This window comes from Arachis ipaensis, chromosome B1 (genome assembly GCF_059453495.1).
Source record: "Arachis ipaensis isolate K30076 ecotype BB chromosome B1, ASM5945349v1, whole genome shotgun sequence".
NCBI lineage: Eukaryota > Viridiplantae > Streptophyta > Magnoliopsida > Fabales > Fabaceae > Arachis > Arachis ipaensis.
The window spans coordinates 123,465,984-123,484,981 of NC_142436.1; the positions used below are offsets into that span (position 1 = coordinate 123,465,984).

General features: G+C 38.2%; 2 protein-coding genes across 3 annotated transcripts; both read left to right on the top strand.

Annotated features, from left to right (window-relative positions):
* The first annotated feature begins 11,044 nt into the window (after positions 1-11,044).
* On the top strand, positions 11,045-15,350 carry LOC107633615 (Leucine-rich repeat protein kinase family protein). Of its 2 annotated transcripts, none has more exons than XM_016337223.3 (13): positions 11,045-11,413; positions 11,534-11,672; positions 11,790-11,861; positions 11,938-12,009; positions 12,149-12,220; positions 12,305-12,376; positions 12,461-12,532; positions 12,668-12,774; positions 13,388-13,561; positions 13,640-13,972; positions 14,048-14,296; positions 14,648-14,781; positions 14,877-15,350. In XM_016337223.3, the coding sequence occupies exons 1-13, from the start codon at positions 11,323-11,325 to the stop codon at positions 15,096-15,098; spliced, it is 1,809 nt and encodes a 602-aa protein (XP_016192709.1). In that variant the 5' UTR covers positions 11,045-11,322; the 3' UTR covers positions 15,099-15,350. The 2 variants fall into 2 exon arrangements, with proteins under 2 accessions (XP_016192709.1, XP_088357806.1); XM_088501680.1 differs by having other exon boundaries at positions 11,088-11,413; positions 12,668-12,768; positions 13,382-13,561.
* Positions 15,351-17,196: 1,846 nt separating this feature from the next.
* On the top strand, positions 17,197-18,707 carry LOC107633606 (uncharacterized). The gene is made up of 5 exons (XM_016337216.3): positions 17,197-17,550; positions 17,635-17,768; positions 17,841-17,988; positions 18,200-18,306; positions 18,402-18,707. The coding sequence occupies exons 1-5, from the start codon at positions 17,310-17,312 to the stop codon at positions 18,441-18,443; spliced, it is 672 nt and encodes a 223-aa protein (XP_016192702.1). The 5' UTR covers positions 17,197-17,309; the 3' UTR covers positions 18,444-18,707.
* Positions 18,708-18,998: the final 291 nt, after the last annotated feature.

Here is an 18,998-nt window from a genome sequence, read left to right on the forward strand (position 1 = left end):
AGGAGACATTCTCACCCATGACCGGTGGACACCTGAGCAGGTTAATATTCTTCTTACTGAGTTGTTTGAGGAGGTGCATCCCCAAAAGGCCCTCACAAAAAGCATGATGCTCTCTGGAAAGGAGACCTTGAAAGAAGGTGAGACAGTAGTCTTCACTAAAGAGGCCGAACCTTAGGAGTTTGCTACTGAGGGACTGAAGGCAATCACATACCAGAAGAATCCTGAGACTGTCATTGAGCACGCCCCTACAAACGAGAAGGAACCTCAAGTTGATTCTTCTCTGGGCATGCAAGAGGGGCCTATGATGATCACAGAGCTCGCCCTTGTAGAGGTGAAAGAACTTCAAGAGCCACATTTTCTAGGCATGCAGAAAGAACCGGCAGATGAGCAGTTGGCCCATCTCCCAACAGCCCTTAAGGAGCTACAAGTCAATATCTCTGTTGCAGAGGTATTGGGAAAAAGGACCCCCTATATAGCTTGTCTAAAAGACATTCTTTTTGAAAAGAATGACCTAAGGAGAAATAAATAGAGATACCTACTGAGAAGTACAGTATCATAATTCAGCATGAGCTGCCAAGGAAGATGACAGATCTAGGGAGCTTTTAGATCCTGTAGACTACTGGAAAGATCATTTTTGACAAAGCCCTATATGATCTTGGCTTAAGTTTAAATCTGACACCTTCCACTGAGGCTAAGGCTAAATCTGGAGAAATTGGGAAGGCATTGAATGCCAGTAAAAAAAATTTCACTGGGCGTTCAACGCCCACAATGGCAGCAAGCCTGGCGCTGAACGCCAGTGAGGAACCCCTCACTGGGCGTTCAACGCCCATCCTGGTAGCAGTGCTGGCGTTGAACACCAGCCAGGGAGCACTGGCTGGGCGTTCAACGCCCAAACACCCAGGAACTCTGGAGTCTGGTGCTGAACACCAGTGAGAAATCTCTCACTGGGCGTTCAACGCCCAACCAGCCAGGGAAGCTGGCATTGAACGCCAGCAAGGATATCCCTGCTGGGCGTTCAACACCCAAAATGATAGAGGAACTGGCATTTAATGCCAGTAAGGGTGCACAGCAAGGGCGTTCAACTCCCAAAGAGCTAACAGAGCTGGCGTTGAACACCAGTAAAAGCACACACTCTGAGTGTTTAAATCCCACTCAAGAACCCTCTATCCCTGAACTCAAGGAAGCCCATGCTCATGTAAAAACCATAGAGGTTCCTTTGCATGCACTTTTGCAGTGCATAAGTTTTGATGAACACTCATCCTCAGATGAGGATGAAGACACTAGGAAAGAGCAAGTTGCTCGGTACCAAGGGAGCTCTTATGAAGCTGAATGCCAAATTGTTTGGTACAAAGCCTGTGGAGGAAGAACCTCCATTGCTTTCCAAAGAACTCAATACTTTGCACCATAGGCACCATGACCTTTGAGAAGGCTCTGTGTGACCTAGGGTCAAGTATAAACCTCACGCCACTCTCTGTAATGGAGAAGCTGGGAATCTAAGAGGCACAAGAAACAAGGATTACCTTGCATAAGGAATTGATGGTGTTCAAGGTTCTTGACCCTCCATTACCCCTTAACAAGGGAGGCACTTGCATAAAGGATTCAGCATCCAAGCCTCCTCACTTGGATGAAACCAATTCAATCTCTCCTAAGACCAAACGTAAGTTTGGTGTAGGATGTACACCATCCATAAAGGAGGAAGGCCCCAAAAGGAAGATACCTAGGGGATGGAAAAACAAAAATATTCCTACAGAAGGATTTTTACCATGGAAGATGGTGGTATTCATTTATCTCATCATGGTATTCACCATGGAAGAGAGAAGTGACAAAAAGGGACACCAGCATATTGCTGCAAGCCCAACCCTGCCTCAGGTAGTGAACAAGATCCTATCTCTTGAGCGTATTACGCTATTCTGTGAGAGCACAGGAAGGAAGCTCCCAGTAAGGAGTAAGGATTTATCCTTTTATGACTATCTTCCTCCTTGAAAGGAGTTATCCGTCAAGCTAATGACATTAAAGAAGCGCTTGTTGGTAGGGGTGGCAATATGTACCCTACCCGCAGGTACCCAACCCGACCCCATCCGGTCGGGTAGGGTTGCCAACCCAATCTGCTGTAGGTAGGGTTGGGTGCGGGTAGGGTTCTCATGCGGGTCGGGTAGGGTGCGAGTTGAGCCTCAACCCTACCCGACCAACCCGCACTCTATATATATGTATATGTTATATACTTATATAAAAATATGTTTTAAGTGGATGTTGAATTAAATACCTCTCACTAAATGTAAAATATTCTTAGTCACTAAAAGAAAATTATTAATTGATAATTCAATATTCTTTTTTACATAAAAATTAGTTATATTTTAAATTATCATAAAGTTATATAATCAAATTGTATCTCTTTTACAACCCGCGGGTTAAGAGCAGGTAGGGTTAGGGTTGGAAAATTCTCAACCCGCGGGTAGGGTAGGGTTGAGTTTATATAAAAATCTCAACCCGCGGGTAGGGTTAGGGTTGGATCCAAACCCTACCCTACCTTACCCATTGTCACCCCTACTTGTTAGGAGGCAACCCAACCTTAATTAATTATTTCTATTTCTTAATTTTATTTTTTTCTTTAAAGTTTTGTTTTTAGGTTCATAATCATGTGCAGCAGTCAGAACAGAGACAGAATTCTTCAGTAGTGAAAACAGAACACTCTGAATGGAGTGTTAAAGTTGAATGCCAGCCAGGGTATCCCTGCTAGGCGTTCAACGCCCCTCATGGGCAGCATTGCTGGCGTTGAACGCCAGCCAGGAAGCAGCCCTTGGGCATTCAAACGCCAATACAGAGAAGCAGGGAATTTGGAATTCCCTAGCCTCTTAGGACCTGTGGGTTCCACAGCATCTTCACCTACCCCCACTTACTTACACACTTCCCTATAAACCCTAGCCTAATCACATCCATTCACTTTCCCAAATCCATCATAACTCCCACCAATCCCGGCCCACTTCAAAATTGAATTTTGCATCCCAAACCCACCCTATGGCCAAAGCTACCCATTCTCCACTCCTATAAATACCCCTCTTCATACCCTTCATACACATGCCTCTCATACACTCATAAAACCCACAAGGTCGAGCCCTCTCTCTCCCACTATATCCTTCTATTTTCTTCTTCTTCTACTCCATTCTTCTCTTTTCTTTATTTTTGCTCGAGGACAAGCAATGTTTTAAGTTTGGTGTGGGAAAAGCATAGCTTTTTTTCTTTCCATTAGCATTCATGGCACCCAAAGTTGGAGAATCCTCTAGAAAGAGGAAAGAAAAGACAGTAGCCACTCCCTCTGAATCTTGGGAGATGGAGAGATTCATCACCAAAATCCATCAAGACCACTTCTATGAAGTAGTGGCAGAGAAGAAAGTGATCCCTGAGGTCCCTTTCATGCTCAAGAAGAATGAGTATCCAGAAATTCGAAAAGAGATCCGGAGAAGAGGTTGGGAAGTCCTAACCAATCCCATTCAAGATGTTAGAATTTTAATGGTGCCAAGAGTTCTATGCTAATGCATGGGTTATTAAAAACCATGACACTAGTGTGAACCCAAATCCAAGGAATTGGATCACCATGGTCCGAGAGAGAATCTTAGATTTCAGCCCGGAATGTGTGAGATTAGTATTCAACTTGCCTCTAATGCAAGGAAATCCTCATCCTTACACTAGGAGAGTCAACTTTGATCAGAGATTGGATCAAGTGCTCTCAGATATCTGTATGGAAGGAGCACAGTAGAAAAGGGATTCCCAAGGCAAGCCCATTCAACTAAGAAGGCTTGACCTAAAGCCCATAGCTAGAGAACGGTTGGAATTCATCCAACGTTCCATCATCCCCACTAGCAACCAGTCAGAAGTGACTGTTGACAGAGCCATCATGATCCATTGCATCATGATTGAAAGTGAGGTAGAAGTACATGAGGTGATTCTTCAAGAATTGTACAAGGTAGCTGAGAAGCCTCACACCAATGCAAGGTTGGCATTCCCATACCTCATCTGTCATCTATGCAATTCAACTGAAATTATCATAGAAGGAGATATCTCCATTGGGGAGGATAAGTCCATCACTAAGAAAAGGATGGAGCAAACCAGAGAGTATGCACAAGAGCCTGTGCAGCCACCTCAGTATGAGATTCCTGAGATGCCTCAAGGGATGTATTTTCCTCCCTAAAGCTATTGGGATTAATGGCAAACTTTTCCTGGAGAATTGAGCACTAACATGGAGCAATTGAAGGTGGAGCATCATGAGCACTCCATCACTCTCAATAAAATAAGAGAAGATCAAAGAGCCATAAGAGAAGACCAAAGGGCTATGAGGGAAAAACAACAAAGGCAAAGGAGTGATATTGAAAAGATCAAGCATCACATTGGGTCCTCAAGGAAGAGCATTAGCTGCCACCATTAAAGGTGGACTCGTTCTCTTTTATTTCTTTTCCTTTTCTGTTTTCTGTTATGTTTTGTTTGCTTTCCTGTTCTAGTTGCATGATCATTTGCATTGATGTCTTAAAGTTGTAAAATGTTCCATATATCTCTCACCTTGCTTAAAAGAAAAATTTTTAATTGAAAAGAATTGAGAGATGCATAAATTTTAAGTTTAAAATAAGAATAGTTTAATTATGTTGATGTGGTGGCATTACTTTTATTTTCTGGATGTATGAATAAACAGTGCATATTTGAAGTTGAAATTTTAGAATGTTGGCTCTTGAAAGAATAAGGAAAAAGGAAAAGTATTATTGGTAATTTGAAAAATCAATAAATTGATTTTTGAAGCAAGAAAAAACAGCAAAAAGTAAAAGAAAAAGCTTGCATGTGAAAAAAAAAAAAGAGAAAAAGTGGCAAAAAAAATGAGAAAAGAAAAAGAGAAAAAGAAAGCAGAAAAAGCCAATAGCTCTTTAAACCAAAAGGCAAAAGCAAAAAGCTAATAACCCTTTAAACCAAAAGGGAAGAGTAAAAGGATCCAAGCCTTTGAGCATTAATGGATAGGAGGGTCTAAAGGAATAAAATCCTGGCCTAAGCGGCTCAACCAAGCTGTCCCTAACCATGTGCTTGTGGCATGAAGGTGTCAAGTGAAAAGCTTGAGACTGAGCGGTTAAAGTCGTGGTCCAAAGCAAAAAGAGTGTGCTTAAGAACTTTGGACACCTCTATTTGGGAACTCAAGTAAAGCTGAGTCACAATTTGAAAAGGTTCACCCAGTTAAAGTGTCTGTGGCATTATTATATCCGGTGGTAATACTGGAAAACAATGTGCTTATGAGCACGACCAAGACTCTAAAAGCTGTGTTCAAGAATAAAAAAGAACTGAACTAGGAGAGTCAATAATATCTGGATTCTAAGTTCCTAAAGATGCCAACCATTCTAAGTTTCAATGGATAGTGAAATGCCAAAATTATTCAGAAGCAAAAAGCTATTAAGCCCCGCTCATCTAATTGTAACTAAGCTTCATTGAAAACTTTGAAATTTATTGTATCTTAATTTTCTTTTTATCCTACTGTGTTTTTAGTTGTTTGGGGACAAGCAACAGTTTAAGTTTGGTGTTGTGATGAGCGAATATTTTATAAGCTTTTTGCCATCATTTTCATATAGTTTTTAGTATATTTTATTTAGTTTTTATTAAGTTTTTATAGGTTTTAGTGTTAAATTCACATTTCTGGATTCTACTGAGTTTTTGTATTTTTGTGCAATTTCAGGTATTTTCTGGCTGAAATTGAGGAGTTGGAGCAAAAGTCTGATTCAGAGACAGAGAAAGCACTGCAGATGCTGTCCAAATCTAACCTCCTTGCATTCGGAAGAGCTTTTCTGGAGCTATAGAAGTCTAAATGGAGTGTTCTTAATGGCTATGGAAAGCTGACTTCCAGAGCTTTCCAGAAATATATAATAATTTATACTTTTCTTCGAATTAGAACGTCCAAAACTGGCGTCCAACGCCAGCTACCTGCCCCCTTCCAGGCATCCAACATCCAAACGCCCAGAGAGGACCCCCTAGCCAGCGTTCAACACCCTAGGAACCTCATAGCACGTGGATCTCATCAAAGCTCAGCCCAAACACTCACCAAGTGGGCCCCATAAGTGAATTTTAGCACTAGATAGACTGTTTTACCCTTACTAGTCATCTGTTTAGTATTTAAGAATTATTTTACATCTCTCTAAGAGAGACGCCTATCATTCACCATTATTTAGAGTTTTACCTTGTATTCCTTTCAGTATGAGTTTCTAAACCTCCTAGGTTGAGGGGAAGAGCCCTGCTGAGTCCTATGAATTAATAAAAGTATTACTGTTTCTTCTTCGATCCGTGTTTGATTTATTTCTAAGATGTATACTCGCTGTTCAACATGGTGAATAGGATGATCAGTGACAATCAGCTCTATTTATTATACTAAGACAAACGTGCCTTACAAACACCCGCGTCTACTTGGGTTCGTGTGAATACGTGACTGGAAAGCGCGAACCAACAGCTATGTTTATACATATCTCAGACGGCTAATCCACGACTTCGTTGGGGACTTCTCGAGACATTAGTTCAGCTGATTTTCAAGGAGATTAGGGTCTCCGTAGTATAGGCTAGAATCCAAAGAAGCAGCTTTCTCTGATCCGGAAGATTCGACCTTGTCTGTGGCGTTTTGAGTAGGATCGCCAAGAGAATGAACTACTAGAGCTTCATCCTTTGTCAGATTGGATGACCACGGTCAATGGCGTTTAATCTGTAGCAGAGGAGATCAATGACCACGGCCCATGGCGTTGATCACATACAGACTACCATAGAAGAAGTCACTCACAAGCAGAGAAGACAACAATACCAAAGTTAATTCAGAAAGACAAAACAACTCCAATCCACAACTATATTCCTATCACTGATAGCCTTTAATTCATAAAGTATTAACACCCTATTATATTAGACTTTTTTCACTCCATATCCAACAACCTTCTGATCCGCCTGACTAAGACCTGCAAGATAATCATAGTTTGCTTCAAACCACAATCCTCGTGGGATCGACCCTGACTCGCTCAGGTATTACTTGGATGACCCAGTGCACTTGCTGGTACAACTGTACGAAAGTGTGGGGATTCGTGCACCAGTTCCCTATGTGGCGTTCCCTGAGCGACAGATTCACATGTTCCCTATGGTTGCAAGGTAACTGTTTAAATTGGTTTTACTAGTCTTTATTTTTCGCTTAATATTATTAATACAGATTGACTGCATGGTGGTTAATGTTGCAATTGTTCACAGGTTGATCGGGATGACATAGTAGAGTAGGGACCAGCATAAGCAGAGGGTCTGCAGATAGCGTTGGGAGTTGGATCAGTTACTTTAATTGATCGGACTCCACCACTCGATATTCAGCACTTCTGTGAATGCTGTGATTGTTAACACCCTGTATTACTGCATCTCTACTTTTGAATTTGTGGCCAACCCTAAACTCCACCCCACTATTCAAGTTGTAATCTTCCTCACCCGTGTTAAAAAATGGGTTTTTCTCGTGCATCGCGTCCAGATCCTACGTACCATAGTGACTGGGTACAGATGATAAGGCCGGAATTGGATGCAAGAGAGGCAGAAGATACCTTTGTGATGCCTCAACCGGGGTCTCCGGTACAAACTCTTCCTCATCATCATCCTCGGAGGGACCGCTCTCGCTGCTATCCGCAATATACTCCTCGTCGAAGTTCTCACCGTCGACCTCCATGTCTTTCACTGGACTGGCAACATGAATCGGTGGTGGTGCGAGAGGTGGGTCATCCTAAACGAGGTCCAACGACCTAGATCCACCACCACCAACATCGCCAACCTCTGCAAAAAGCTCCATCACTTGCTCCGCCATAATTTTCTCATGGATGTCAAACATCAGGCGCACATGCTCGTCGCCATAGAGGCAAAATGGATGGAACCGAAAAATTCTATTTTCCATCGGTGCTAGCAACTTATACCCCACCCTTCCGATCTCTTTTTTTTCACTTCCACCGATGCTACCCAATATCAGTCTCTTCAATTCCACCAATGAGCTTACTGACCGGGTACACAACATAATGGGATTTTCACACTCAAATATTATCCCATTATCACTATTTCTCATACGACAATTGGGATACACACTTACAACTAAGAAACCATTACTACTAGACATTTTGGCTTATTTTTGGAAGGAATAGATAGCAAAGAAGTAGTGAAATATTTGTGAAGAATACAAATAGTTGCACATCCTTTTATAGTAGCTGAAAATTTGTCTTAACGTATCTCGTTTACACTATAAACGTTATAATTACCCACTTATCTCGTTTACAATGTAAACGAAATAAAAGTTAACATGTATATCGTTTACATTGTAAACGAAATATACGATGCATTTATTCTTAGTCTTATCTCGTTTACAGTGTAAACAAGATACGTGAAACGAGATAAGTGATGTGAAGCTTTTCGGTAAAAATGCTCGTAGATGCATATTTCGGTAATTAATATATTTATTTAAAAAAATTTCCTTCAGATTTATATTAGAATTTGTTTTTCCACAATCTTGATGGCAAGGATGTCGTTAAGGAAAATAATGTAATGAGAAAAATATAGGCCAAGGTCCAATTAGGATAATTTCATTAGTATTTGATTTATTATTAGAGGAACCATGAATTGAGTAATAGATATATTTCCTTTTCTGAAATTCCTTCCATTAAATCATCTCTCTCCCTCATGATTCTTCCTAATTTCTCTATAATTGATTAATTCTTTCCTATTCTAATTTCTTTCCTCCTTACAAAGCCCAGGGACCAGCTGATGCTAACGTATATTTTTGCTGTCGGCGACGACGAGCTGAGGGAAGGCTGAGAAGCAAAAAGCTGACAAACTGACAAAAAGACGACGACGATGACCACTCGAGGGACTAGATGCTGGTTCAGTCTACCTCTGCCTTTGGCAAAGCGAGCGTAGGGAAGGCTGCGACGAGCTTGAGTCTGCCGAGTATGAGACAGTGACGACATAAGCCGCGACGAGCTTGAGTTCGCCGGGTCCGAGACGATGACGACGAGCTTGGGTCCGCTGAATTCGAGACGGTGAAAACACAGGCAGTAGCGACGATAGGTTAGACTGTGCATCTGTACGAGGCCAAGAGAGAAGTAAGGCACCATTTGGTTATTGTCCATGTGCATAAGAGACATGGACACAGTGGTACATGTTTATTGTTTGTTTGTTGAGACACAATTTTTTTAAGATACAGTTACACACGATTACCCACAAAATACGTGTATTTTGTGTCTTCCCAAAACATTGAGACACAGATTTTTGACTTGAGACACATATTGAATTATAGTTTTGGACAATTTTATCCTTATTTTTTTTTAAAATTCCATAATTATCCTATACTATTAACACCCTCTCTCTTCTTTTCTGATCCCTTTTTTTTTTCTCTTCCTTCTTTTTGTTCTTCCTTCTTCTTCTACTCTTCATCTTCTTCTACCCTTCATCTTCTTTTCTTCACGCCCCAGATGGTAGATTTAATTATCATCATCATCTTTTTCTCTTCTCTCTTCTGTTTTTCCTTTTTCTTCTACCCATCATCTTCTTCTTCACACCCCAGAGGGCAGATATGATCTTCGTGTCGATGCCTCCCTCGCTTCATCTCCAGATCTGTATGCGCTCTCCTATCTGCCTCTTCTATGTGCTTCCACCGTCGTGTTTTTCAGACCGCGCCACCTCCAGATCTACCTCTTCTCCAATCGTGGCGACAATGAATTTGGATGATGGAAAAAAGTCACACAAAATGAGAGTTTTAAACGATGATGGATGAAGCATTGGTCGAATATTAGTTTATTAAATATTTTCTTATTTAAGAAAAAAACACATGTTCAAAACAAAATCTGAATTTGTTTTTTTAAAGGGAAGCATGACTTGAGTATTTGGGATGTGCCACCATTTTTTTTTAAAAATTTGTATTTCATGATAATGGTAATAGAACACAAGAAAATTAAAACTCCCTGCCTCCTTCTTTTCATTTTTGATTTTCTATCCAATTTTTTTAATTATTCAATTGATTATGAATTAGAGACGTTAGTAATTTGGATGGTAGAAAAATCAATGGTGGTGGTGGAAAACAATGATGGCAGTCGTGGAAGTGATGTAGCGGTGGATAAGTATAGGGATAAAAATGACATTTGATTTTAAATAAGTGTGTCTTGTACACTATGACCAAATATACTAAAAAAATTTGTATATTTTATATTGATGTATCTCTATGTATTTGTGTCTCTGTCTTTATGTCTAAAAGACACTAACCAAACACTGCCTAAGAGACGAGAGGGGAGAGTCTGTGTCTCTCAAAGAACTTGGAGTTGAAGGTAAGGGACAGAGGGAGAACTCGAGAGAGTGACGAGAGAAGAGAACGGCTCAAAGACGTTGAGGTGAGTGGTTGGGCATTGGGTTAAGACAATAAAAAAGAAAGGAGATGTTCTACAAATGAAAACACCATTTTTCCAAAAAAAAAAAAAAAGCAAATCGGTCCAAGTCATATAAATCGACCGGGCCGACAGTTTTGATGAAATCCGACCGGGTCATTTCTGATTCCACCGAATCTGATACATGACCGGTTCAACGAGTAACTCGACCCGACTAAATCACTGGGTGATCAGATTTCCGGTTGGACCAACCGGGTCGAGCCGGTTTGATAACACAGCAATAATGTAATGGCAACGCTGTTTATATTATTAATTACCTCCGTATAGTTCTTCCAAATGTCTCTGTGGTGAATCAGACATGCACCACGCTCCACGCGCCACGCGCCACGCGCCACTTTCACACAAACTCAACCCTCTTCTTATTCTGAAACGCGGCCATCAAGGCATCTTCCCATTGGTTCTTACAGGCGCATGTATTCACGGATCTAGGCTAGAGAGTGGCCTAAAAGATTGTTTCTATTCAAAAGTTTTTTCGCTCTGATCAACGGCTACTCCACACTGCACCACTTTTGGTTCCAGCTTTCAAAAAAGTTGTCCTTTTTCACCTTCTTCATAAAATATAAAATATAAAATATAAAATATATAAATATAAATTTGAGTAAAATCAAAACACAGAGCCACAAAGCACTCTCTTTTTGCTCCTTCCTTCAAATTATTATTATTATTATTTTTTGTTTTCTTTTCAAATAAACTTCAAGGTTTGAATTATGGTAATTTGGTAACCCTTTTTTGGGTCTACATTTTCATCACAAGCATTCCCAACCTCCACTTTACCCACTTGAATGATATCACTTCAAAGTGGCTGGTTCCATTTCAACTCACAAGGAGTGTACAGATCTTCAAAGTTCAAACTTGATTGAGCTCACTCTGGGAAATGCAAATGAAAATGGGTTATGGAGTGTGGGGTTTCTTCGTTTTGACCACATTTTTATTCTGTTCTTCCTCTCTTGCTCTCACCCAAGATGGTAAGAACCATATGAATCCCCCTTTTCTCTTTGTTCTCTCTTTTTCTTGCTATATGCTACGTTGCTGGGTTTAAAGTTTGGAACTTCAAGGCATTTTCATTATTTTGATTGCTGTGTTAGGTTTGGCCTTGTTGGAAATGAAAAGCACATTGAATGACACAAAAAATGTTCTCAGCAACTGGCAAGAGTTTGATGAATCTCCTTGTTCATGGACTGGTATCTCATGTTACCCTGATGCTGAACAAAGAGTTCGCTTCATGTATGCAAAAAAGCATCATACACCCTTCATTTTATTCTTACTCTTTTTTTTTTTACTTTCAAGAACCTCTTACTTTCTGAGCTGAGTATGACTCCTTTGTGTGCTTGTGCTCTTCAGAAATCTTCCATACATGCAACTTGGAGGAATCATATCTCCCAGCATTGGCAAACTCACTAGACTACAGAGATTGTAAGTGGAGCATTTAGGGTTATTGGGTTCATCTTTAAGCTACAAGTACTGAACACAATTTGTTACAATGAATCAGGGCACTTCATGAGAACAGCTTGCATGGGATTATTCCTTATGAAATCAGTAATTGTACTGAGCTAAGAGCGCTGTAAGTGAAATAAATAGTACATTTCCTTGTTCAGTTTGCCATGTTGATTGTTTGAATGATGAATACTACTTGTGTTGATACTCTCCTCTTATATATTATGCTGAGTGATTGATGGGTTTAATCTGATTCTGTTGAAAAGGTACTTAAGGGGTAACTATTTCCAAGGTGGAATACCAGCAGCTATTGGAAATCTATCTTTTCTAAATATACTGTAAAGTCCATCTCTGATGTTTTCAATTCTTTGAATAGGTTTCTAGTCTTCACTAGCTTACGTTTTTCAATTGGTATTGTACAGTGATTTATCAAGCAACTCATTGAAAGGTGCTATACCTTCCTCTATTGGCCGTCTCTCGCATTTGCAAGTTCTGTAAGTTAATTTAACTTTGCAGCATAGTGATATTCATAAATCATGACCTCAAATTTCAGTAAAAGCTGAACCTCTTTATCTTAGGAATTTGTCTACCAACTTCTTTTCTGGAGAAATCCCTGACATTGGAGTTCTAAGCACCTTTGGGAAGAACTCGTATGTACTCCTTGCGGTCTTGCCTCACACTGGTTTTTTATTGTTTGTTTATTAATTCTGGTTAATTTGGTAACATATTTGTCTGGTGCTGTGTAAAAGATTCATTTGGTTTCAAATTCATTTCCATGTGTGTAGGTTTATTGGCAATCTAGATCTTTGTGGGCGACAAGTAGAAAAACCATGCCGAACATCACTTGGTTTCCCTGTGGTGCTACCCCATGCTGAAAGCGAAGAAGCTGCAGGCAAGTCGGCTTCTTGGATTTATAACTCAATTGCACACTGAGAAATCTGGATTTTTTTTATATATAAATAAATTAAATATTTTATTTACCAATATGTATAATTTAGGGCATATTTACATTTTTATATCGTTCTACATATTTCGTTTACAACATAAACGAAATAAGTATACACATATCTCCTTTACGAGATAAGTCAGAACCTTTTTGTATGTATATTGGGTGCAAACAAGATACATGCTTAACTTCTTTTCTTGTCATATCTTGTTTATACCAGATACGTATACATTTATCTCATTTTTTTCTCATGGTAACCGTATAAATATCTTGTTTATAGATAGATATACACATCTTGATATTTCTTTTTTCGTAAATTTTTCATATCTCGTTTGCAAACAAAATCTAGTCAATTAAAATTTTACTTTTCTTGTTTACAGTGTAAATAAGATACGTTCATAATTATTGGTAAATATGATTTAAGAATGTAAAAAATTCCCAAATTAGGTATGTTTGGTAAATAAAATATTTTATTTATTTATTTATAAAAAAATCCGAGAAATCTTGGCTAAACTCTGTATCACAATTAATAACAATAAATATTTAAATTTACATGCAGTCCCTCCCAAAAAATCTTCACATTACATTAAGTGGTTGGTAATTGGGGCAATGTCAACAATGGGAATTGCACTTGTGATAATCCTATCATTACTGTGGGTCCGGTTGCTATCGAAGAAGGAAAGAGCTGCTAGGAGATACACAGAAATGAAGAAACAAGTTGATTCAGAATCAAGTAGGAAGAATGATATTTACACTTTTGACAATATCGACTTTTTCTTGTTTTGCAAACGATGACCTGATCTTGTAACAGGAGCAAAACTTATTACATTCCATGGTGATCTTCCATACGCATCATCCGAGATCATAGAGAAGCTCGAGTCTCTTGATGCAGAGGATGTAGTAGGATCAGGAGGATTCGGGACTGTTTACCGGATGGTGATGAATGATTGTGGCACATTTGCTGTCAAGCGGATTGACAGAACTCGTGAAGGGTGTGATCAAGTGTTTGAGAGGGAACTTGAGATCTTGGGGAGCATCAAGCATATAAATCTGGTAAACCTACGCGGTTACTGCAGGCTCCCTTCTTCAAGGCTCCTTATATACGATTATTTGGCCATGGGAAGCTTAGATGATCTCTTGCATGGTATGCTTCATTTCCTTTGAAATCTTTATTCTTCTCTATAACATGACTTGTAATGAATAACTTATTTTTTATTAGAAAATACTCAACAACCACTGAATTGGAACGATCGCTTAAATATAGCCCTTGGTTCTGCCCGGGGTTTGGCGTACTTGCACCATGAGTGCTGTCCCAAAGTTGTACACCGCGACATCAAATCTAGCAACATTCTCCTTGATGAAAATTTGGAGCCTCGTATTTCTGATTTTGGTCTCGCAAGGCTTTTGGTCGATGAGGAGGCTCATGTCACCACAGTGGTTGCTGGCACATTTGGCTATTTGGCACCAGGTATGTGTACGTCTATTATATAGTCTCAAGTAGTAAAATATTTCAGATTTCAACACTAGAAAATCAGATTTTACAATTTAATGTTGTCCTTGCAAAGTAAAATTCCTTAGATATTAATGTGGAGATAAATAAGAATGTCAGGACAGAATACAAGTGTTATTCATTTGATAATGTTAACATTAACAAAATTAAATTACTAACTTTTAGCTCTTGAAATTTCAATTTTCTCATCAATGCATCAATTATTGAAGCTCTTTCCTGTTTGCATCATATCTAAACTTAATTTTATGGCGCCAAAGCTAATGAAACTCCATTAATTGATTGATGGTTTTGTATTTATATGCGAACCAGAGTACCTACAAAGTGGTAGAGCCACTGAAAAGTCAGATGTGTATAGCTTTGGAGTTCTATTGCTAGAACTTATAACTGGAAAGAGGCCTACTGATCCTTCCTTCGCAAAGCGAGGTTTAAATGTTGTTGGTTGGGTAAGCTCTATAACTCATTCAATGTTGATCACTTTAAGGTCTGCAAAATTTTCAGCCACGATGATGTTTTATGTTTTGGTAATTGTTCGGCGCAGATGAACACATTGCTGAGAGAAAACAGATTGGATGATGTGGTAGACAAAAGATGCACCAATGTGGATGCAGGGACTCTTGAGGGGATTCTTGATATAGCAGCAAGATGCACGGATGGAAATGCGGAAGAACGTCCATCGATGAATGAGGTGTTACAGTTGCTTGAGCAAGAAGTTATGTCTCCTTGTCCTAGCGAATTCTACGAGTCTCAGTCAGATCGCTGAGACGCTGACAAACAAAAATCGAAGTAGTCCTTAATTGTTGGTAGTGCTAGTGCTACTGCTACTGCATAAGTATTCTAGTTTTGTCAGTGCTTCATGCCACTCTTTGTGGCTTTTTGTAGATTTTGTTGTATGTTGCAGTGACAAATGAGAATTGGTGCAACTAAGTGGCTTTGTGAATACATTTGCCTCGTTCTCTTCTTGTAGCATTGAAGAGAGACAATTTGGACATTGCAGTGGGTTTGGTGTTTGGAATTAGCTCCGTTCTTGCTATTATTTTTAAGTATTGAAATTTCATTCATCCCTGATATACAGAAACATGCACCACTCTTTGGTTTGGTTCATGCAACAGTGCAACTATGTGAGTCTGTTGGCATGCAACGAGCAATAAAAATTTCACTTAAACGCGTAATACACTTTTTATTTATTTTAATTAGTGTAATATATTTACATATTGCCTAGTCTTGTATAAAAACCAATTATATAGTCCAATGGTACGTCTCCCGTCTCTTTACCACGTGGTACTCAAAAGAGATTTATGTGTATGATATGATATATTGACAATTATTTGATTTATATAAATAATTCTGTCTAATAGGATAAAAGTTTTGTTGTGTCTCCAATCTCTCTATAATTAGTATATTTTTTGGGCCAAAATTTTTGAGACATGATATCTTTTTTATTTTCGAATTATCTTATAAAAAAATATAAACACCGAATCAAGTCCAAAAAAACACCGAATACAGTTCATTCAAATTATTTTTGGCCCAATCCAATTGATTAACTCGTGATATATCACTTATTTTATACCTCTTGAACTTATACCATGTATATGTTATTCTTTTGAGATATGTATATGATGACAGAATATTTATAGTGATGACTAATTATGTTCCTGTTATTTAAACAGATTCATAATTTTTTTTTGGGGTAAAACAGATTCATAAATTTCAGGCTTAGCTACCTGGTAAAATTTTTTTGGGCTAACCTTATGTTTTACAATTAGGTTTGATTGGTTGTGTGTTGAGTCCAGAATTTAGCTAGACTTGATAGAGTTTATTTAGTGTTTTGTATGTGAAGAAATGATGGTGTGCAAAAGGCCCAAGTAGTAGAGTAGTCCAGTCCCGTCCACAAAGTGAAAGAGAAGGGAAAGCAGTCAAGCACTACTTCCCACTGCTACTGGTGGTGGACAATCCTCGATGGATAAGTTTTTGTTCTCTGTTGACGGGGCGGTGACGATAGATTTTTAGAATATAATTATAAACGAGTAATCATGTTAAATATATTTTTTAAATTCAGTCCTTCATATGAAATATATTTTAGAATATAAATATATGCAGCCAGTGGAGCTTGAAATAAAATTTTGAAGGGATAAAAAATTTAATATTAAAATTTAATAATAATATTTATATTAAAATAAAATTATAAATATAATTATTTTTATAATAAATAAATAATTTTACAAATAAAAATATAAAATAGTTTATAATAGTACTCTTTAAATTTTTAGTGACTTAAAATTTTTAATAATTGAATCAAAATTAAATTTTTTAATAATTTTTTTTTATTATTTTTACTGCTGAAAATAATCACTCTTGAGTAGTAGCTGTAAAAACCAGAAAAGTTAATATCAGTAAATTTGGGTGCTTTAAGTCATAATAAAGTATTTAAATAAATTAAATTATTTTTTATGTACTGCTAATTTTTTTTATAAAAAATTTGGAAGGCCATGGCCCCGTTGTCTCAACTAAGCTCCGTCTATATATAGTATATAGTGATTAATTTTTATTATAATTATAATATTTTTATAAATGAACTACTAAACAATTCCTATAACTAGCTAGAATTTATACCAATAAGTTATAATTCAAATAACATAATCTTTTTATACTTACGTAAGAGGTCGCGGCTTAAGCCAATGAGTAATAGCTCAAATAACATAGTCTCTCCATATTCAATTAAAAGGTTGCGGATTCGAATCTTATATTTTTGGTAAAAAAAATTTGATTAAAAAAAAAAAATCAAACAATCAACAACTCTTTTCAAAATGTCGACAATGCCCCCACCTCTACTCTTATATTTTCTATTTTTGTTTTTCTGTCTCTCCGTTTCTGACCTTTGGCGGTGTTGAAAGGCTAATGTGTTGTGTTACAACGGCTCAACGGTGGTTTCTATTGTTTCAACTATTCCACTGTTTTGAGAGAGAGTTGAGAAATGTCCTCTGCAATTGGAATTGGAATTGGACTCAGGTCTTCACTCTCAAATCATGGTTCATTGTCATTGATTAACCGAAAGGGATTGAGTCTGAATTATTTGGCAAGAAGGAGGAGGCAACCGCATGGGATTGTGGCATCAAGCGACGTGGCTTCGCCTTCCCCCTCCCTATGGGATGACTGGAAACCCCTCAAATCTGCCTCAACTCCTTCCCTCAGCGACATTCTCTGGCCTTCTGCAGGTCAACACAATCAATCTCTCTCTTTCTCTTTCTCTTTCTCTTTCTCTGTTTGTATTCACTTGTTTGGATCACTCAAATGAACAGGGGCATTTGCGGCAATGGCACTGCTGGGAAAGATGGACCAGCTATTGGCACCAAAGGGCCTCTCAATGACTATTGCGCCTTTAGGTGCAGTTTCTGCTGTCCTCTTCACCACACCCTCTGCACCTGCTGCCAGGGTATTATTCCATTCCATTCTCCATATTCTCTTCTTTACCGCGTTGATAAGACTAATGTGGTTCGTTATGCAGAAGTACAACATGTTCATGGCTCAAATAGGTTGTGCAACCATTGGTGTTCTCGCATTCACCATATTCGGACCCGGATGGCTCGCTAGGAGTGCTGCTCTCTCTTCCTGCATTGCCTACATGATCTTCACCGGCACCGTTCACCCACCAGGTATTTTCACTACAAATACAATTCTATTAATATCCGTTGTTAAGCTGCATCGTAAAATCATTTATTCTAAAAGTTTAAGCTGATATGAGTAGAAGGTTTGTGAATAGTTATATCTCCGACACTTATAGTAAGCATTATTTGTCATGAATTAGTTACATCTTTGATAAGCTGAAACAGTTATGCTATTTATTCGACTAATTAACATATGCAGCCGCAAGCTTGCCATTGCTTTTCATCGACGCCGTTAAATTGCATCACTTGAATTTCTGGTATGCTTTGTTTCCTGGTGCTGCTGGATGCATTCTTCTAAGTTTGATTGTAAGTAATCTATTATTATACTCTCAGACTCTTTGATTGTGATTCATTGACTAATTGGAAGACCTGAATTGTTCCTTTTGTTTTGTTTTCTTCAGCAAGAGGTAGTTGTATACTTGAAGCAAAATGTCAAATTCTGAGATCCATTCATTGATCTCTGAAGGCCAGAGTAATCCTTCTTCCAATATAGTAATTTACTTTCTTACTGAAGGACCTGGAGGAAGAACATTATTCATTGATCAGAATTTGTGAAATGTGAAAGTATGTCCACAAAAAATTACGATTGTACATTTTCCTTCACCAAACAGGGCTCCTAGTTGCAAACTTGCAACAATGTATTGCCATTGGGGTTTCTGTGATCATAATATTGAATCCAAAAATTATTTCAAAACATTTTATATCAACATTTGTTGCATTTCATCCTTTGGTTGACACAGGTTGAAACCATATTATAAACGAGGGATTAGAGATCCCAAGTCTTGGCAGAAAAGTAGCCAGTTATATAAAAAACCATAAGCCGCATGTTAAAATGAGAAATTGATATTTGTATTATTTTTCTTCCACTTCTTAGGAATCACTTTTAATATAAAAAATAAAAGTAATTAAAAAAACCCAATCTTGTTACTACTATATCAGCAATATGTTTGAGAACAGGCATCGTATGAAAAACACACTTATGAAATAATTTATGATGT

Excerpts from the sequence above, each read along its gene's own strand:
- LOC107633615 (XM_016337223.3), top strand. The coding sequence starts at position 11,323 with ATGCAAATGAAAATGGGTTATGGAGTGTGGGGTTTCTTCGTTTTGACC. Across the intron at positions 11,862-11,937 it reads CTCACTAGACTACAGAGATT|GGCACTTCATGAGAACAGCT; the intron begins GTAAGTGGAGCA and ends ACAATGAATCAG. Across the intron at positions 13,562-13,639 it reads ACAAGTTGATTCAGAATCAA|GAGCAAAACTTATTACATTC; the intron begins GTAGGAAGAATG and ends ATCTTGTAACAG.
- LOC107633606 (XM_016337216.3), top strand. The coding sequence starts at position 17,310 with ATGTCCTCTGCAATTGGAATTGGAATTGGACTCAGGTCTTCACTCTCA. Across the intron at positions 17,551-17,634 it reads CATTCTCTGGCCTTCTGCAG|GGGCATTTGCGGCAATGGCA; the intron begins GTCAACACAATC and ends TCAAATGAACAG. Across the intron at positions 17,989-18,199 it reads CGGCACCGTTCACCCACCAG|CCGCAAGCTTGCCATTGCTT; the intron begins GTATTTTCACTA and ends TAACATATGCAG.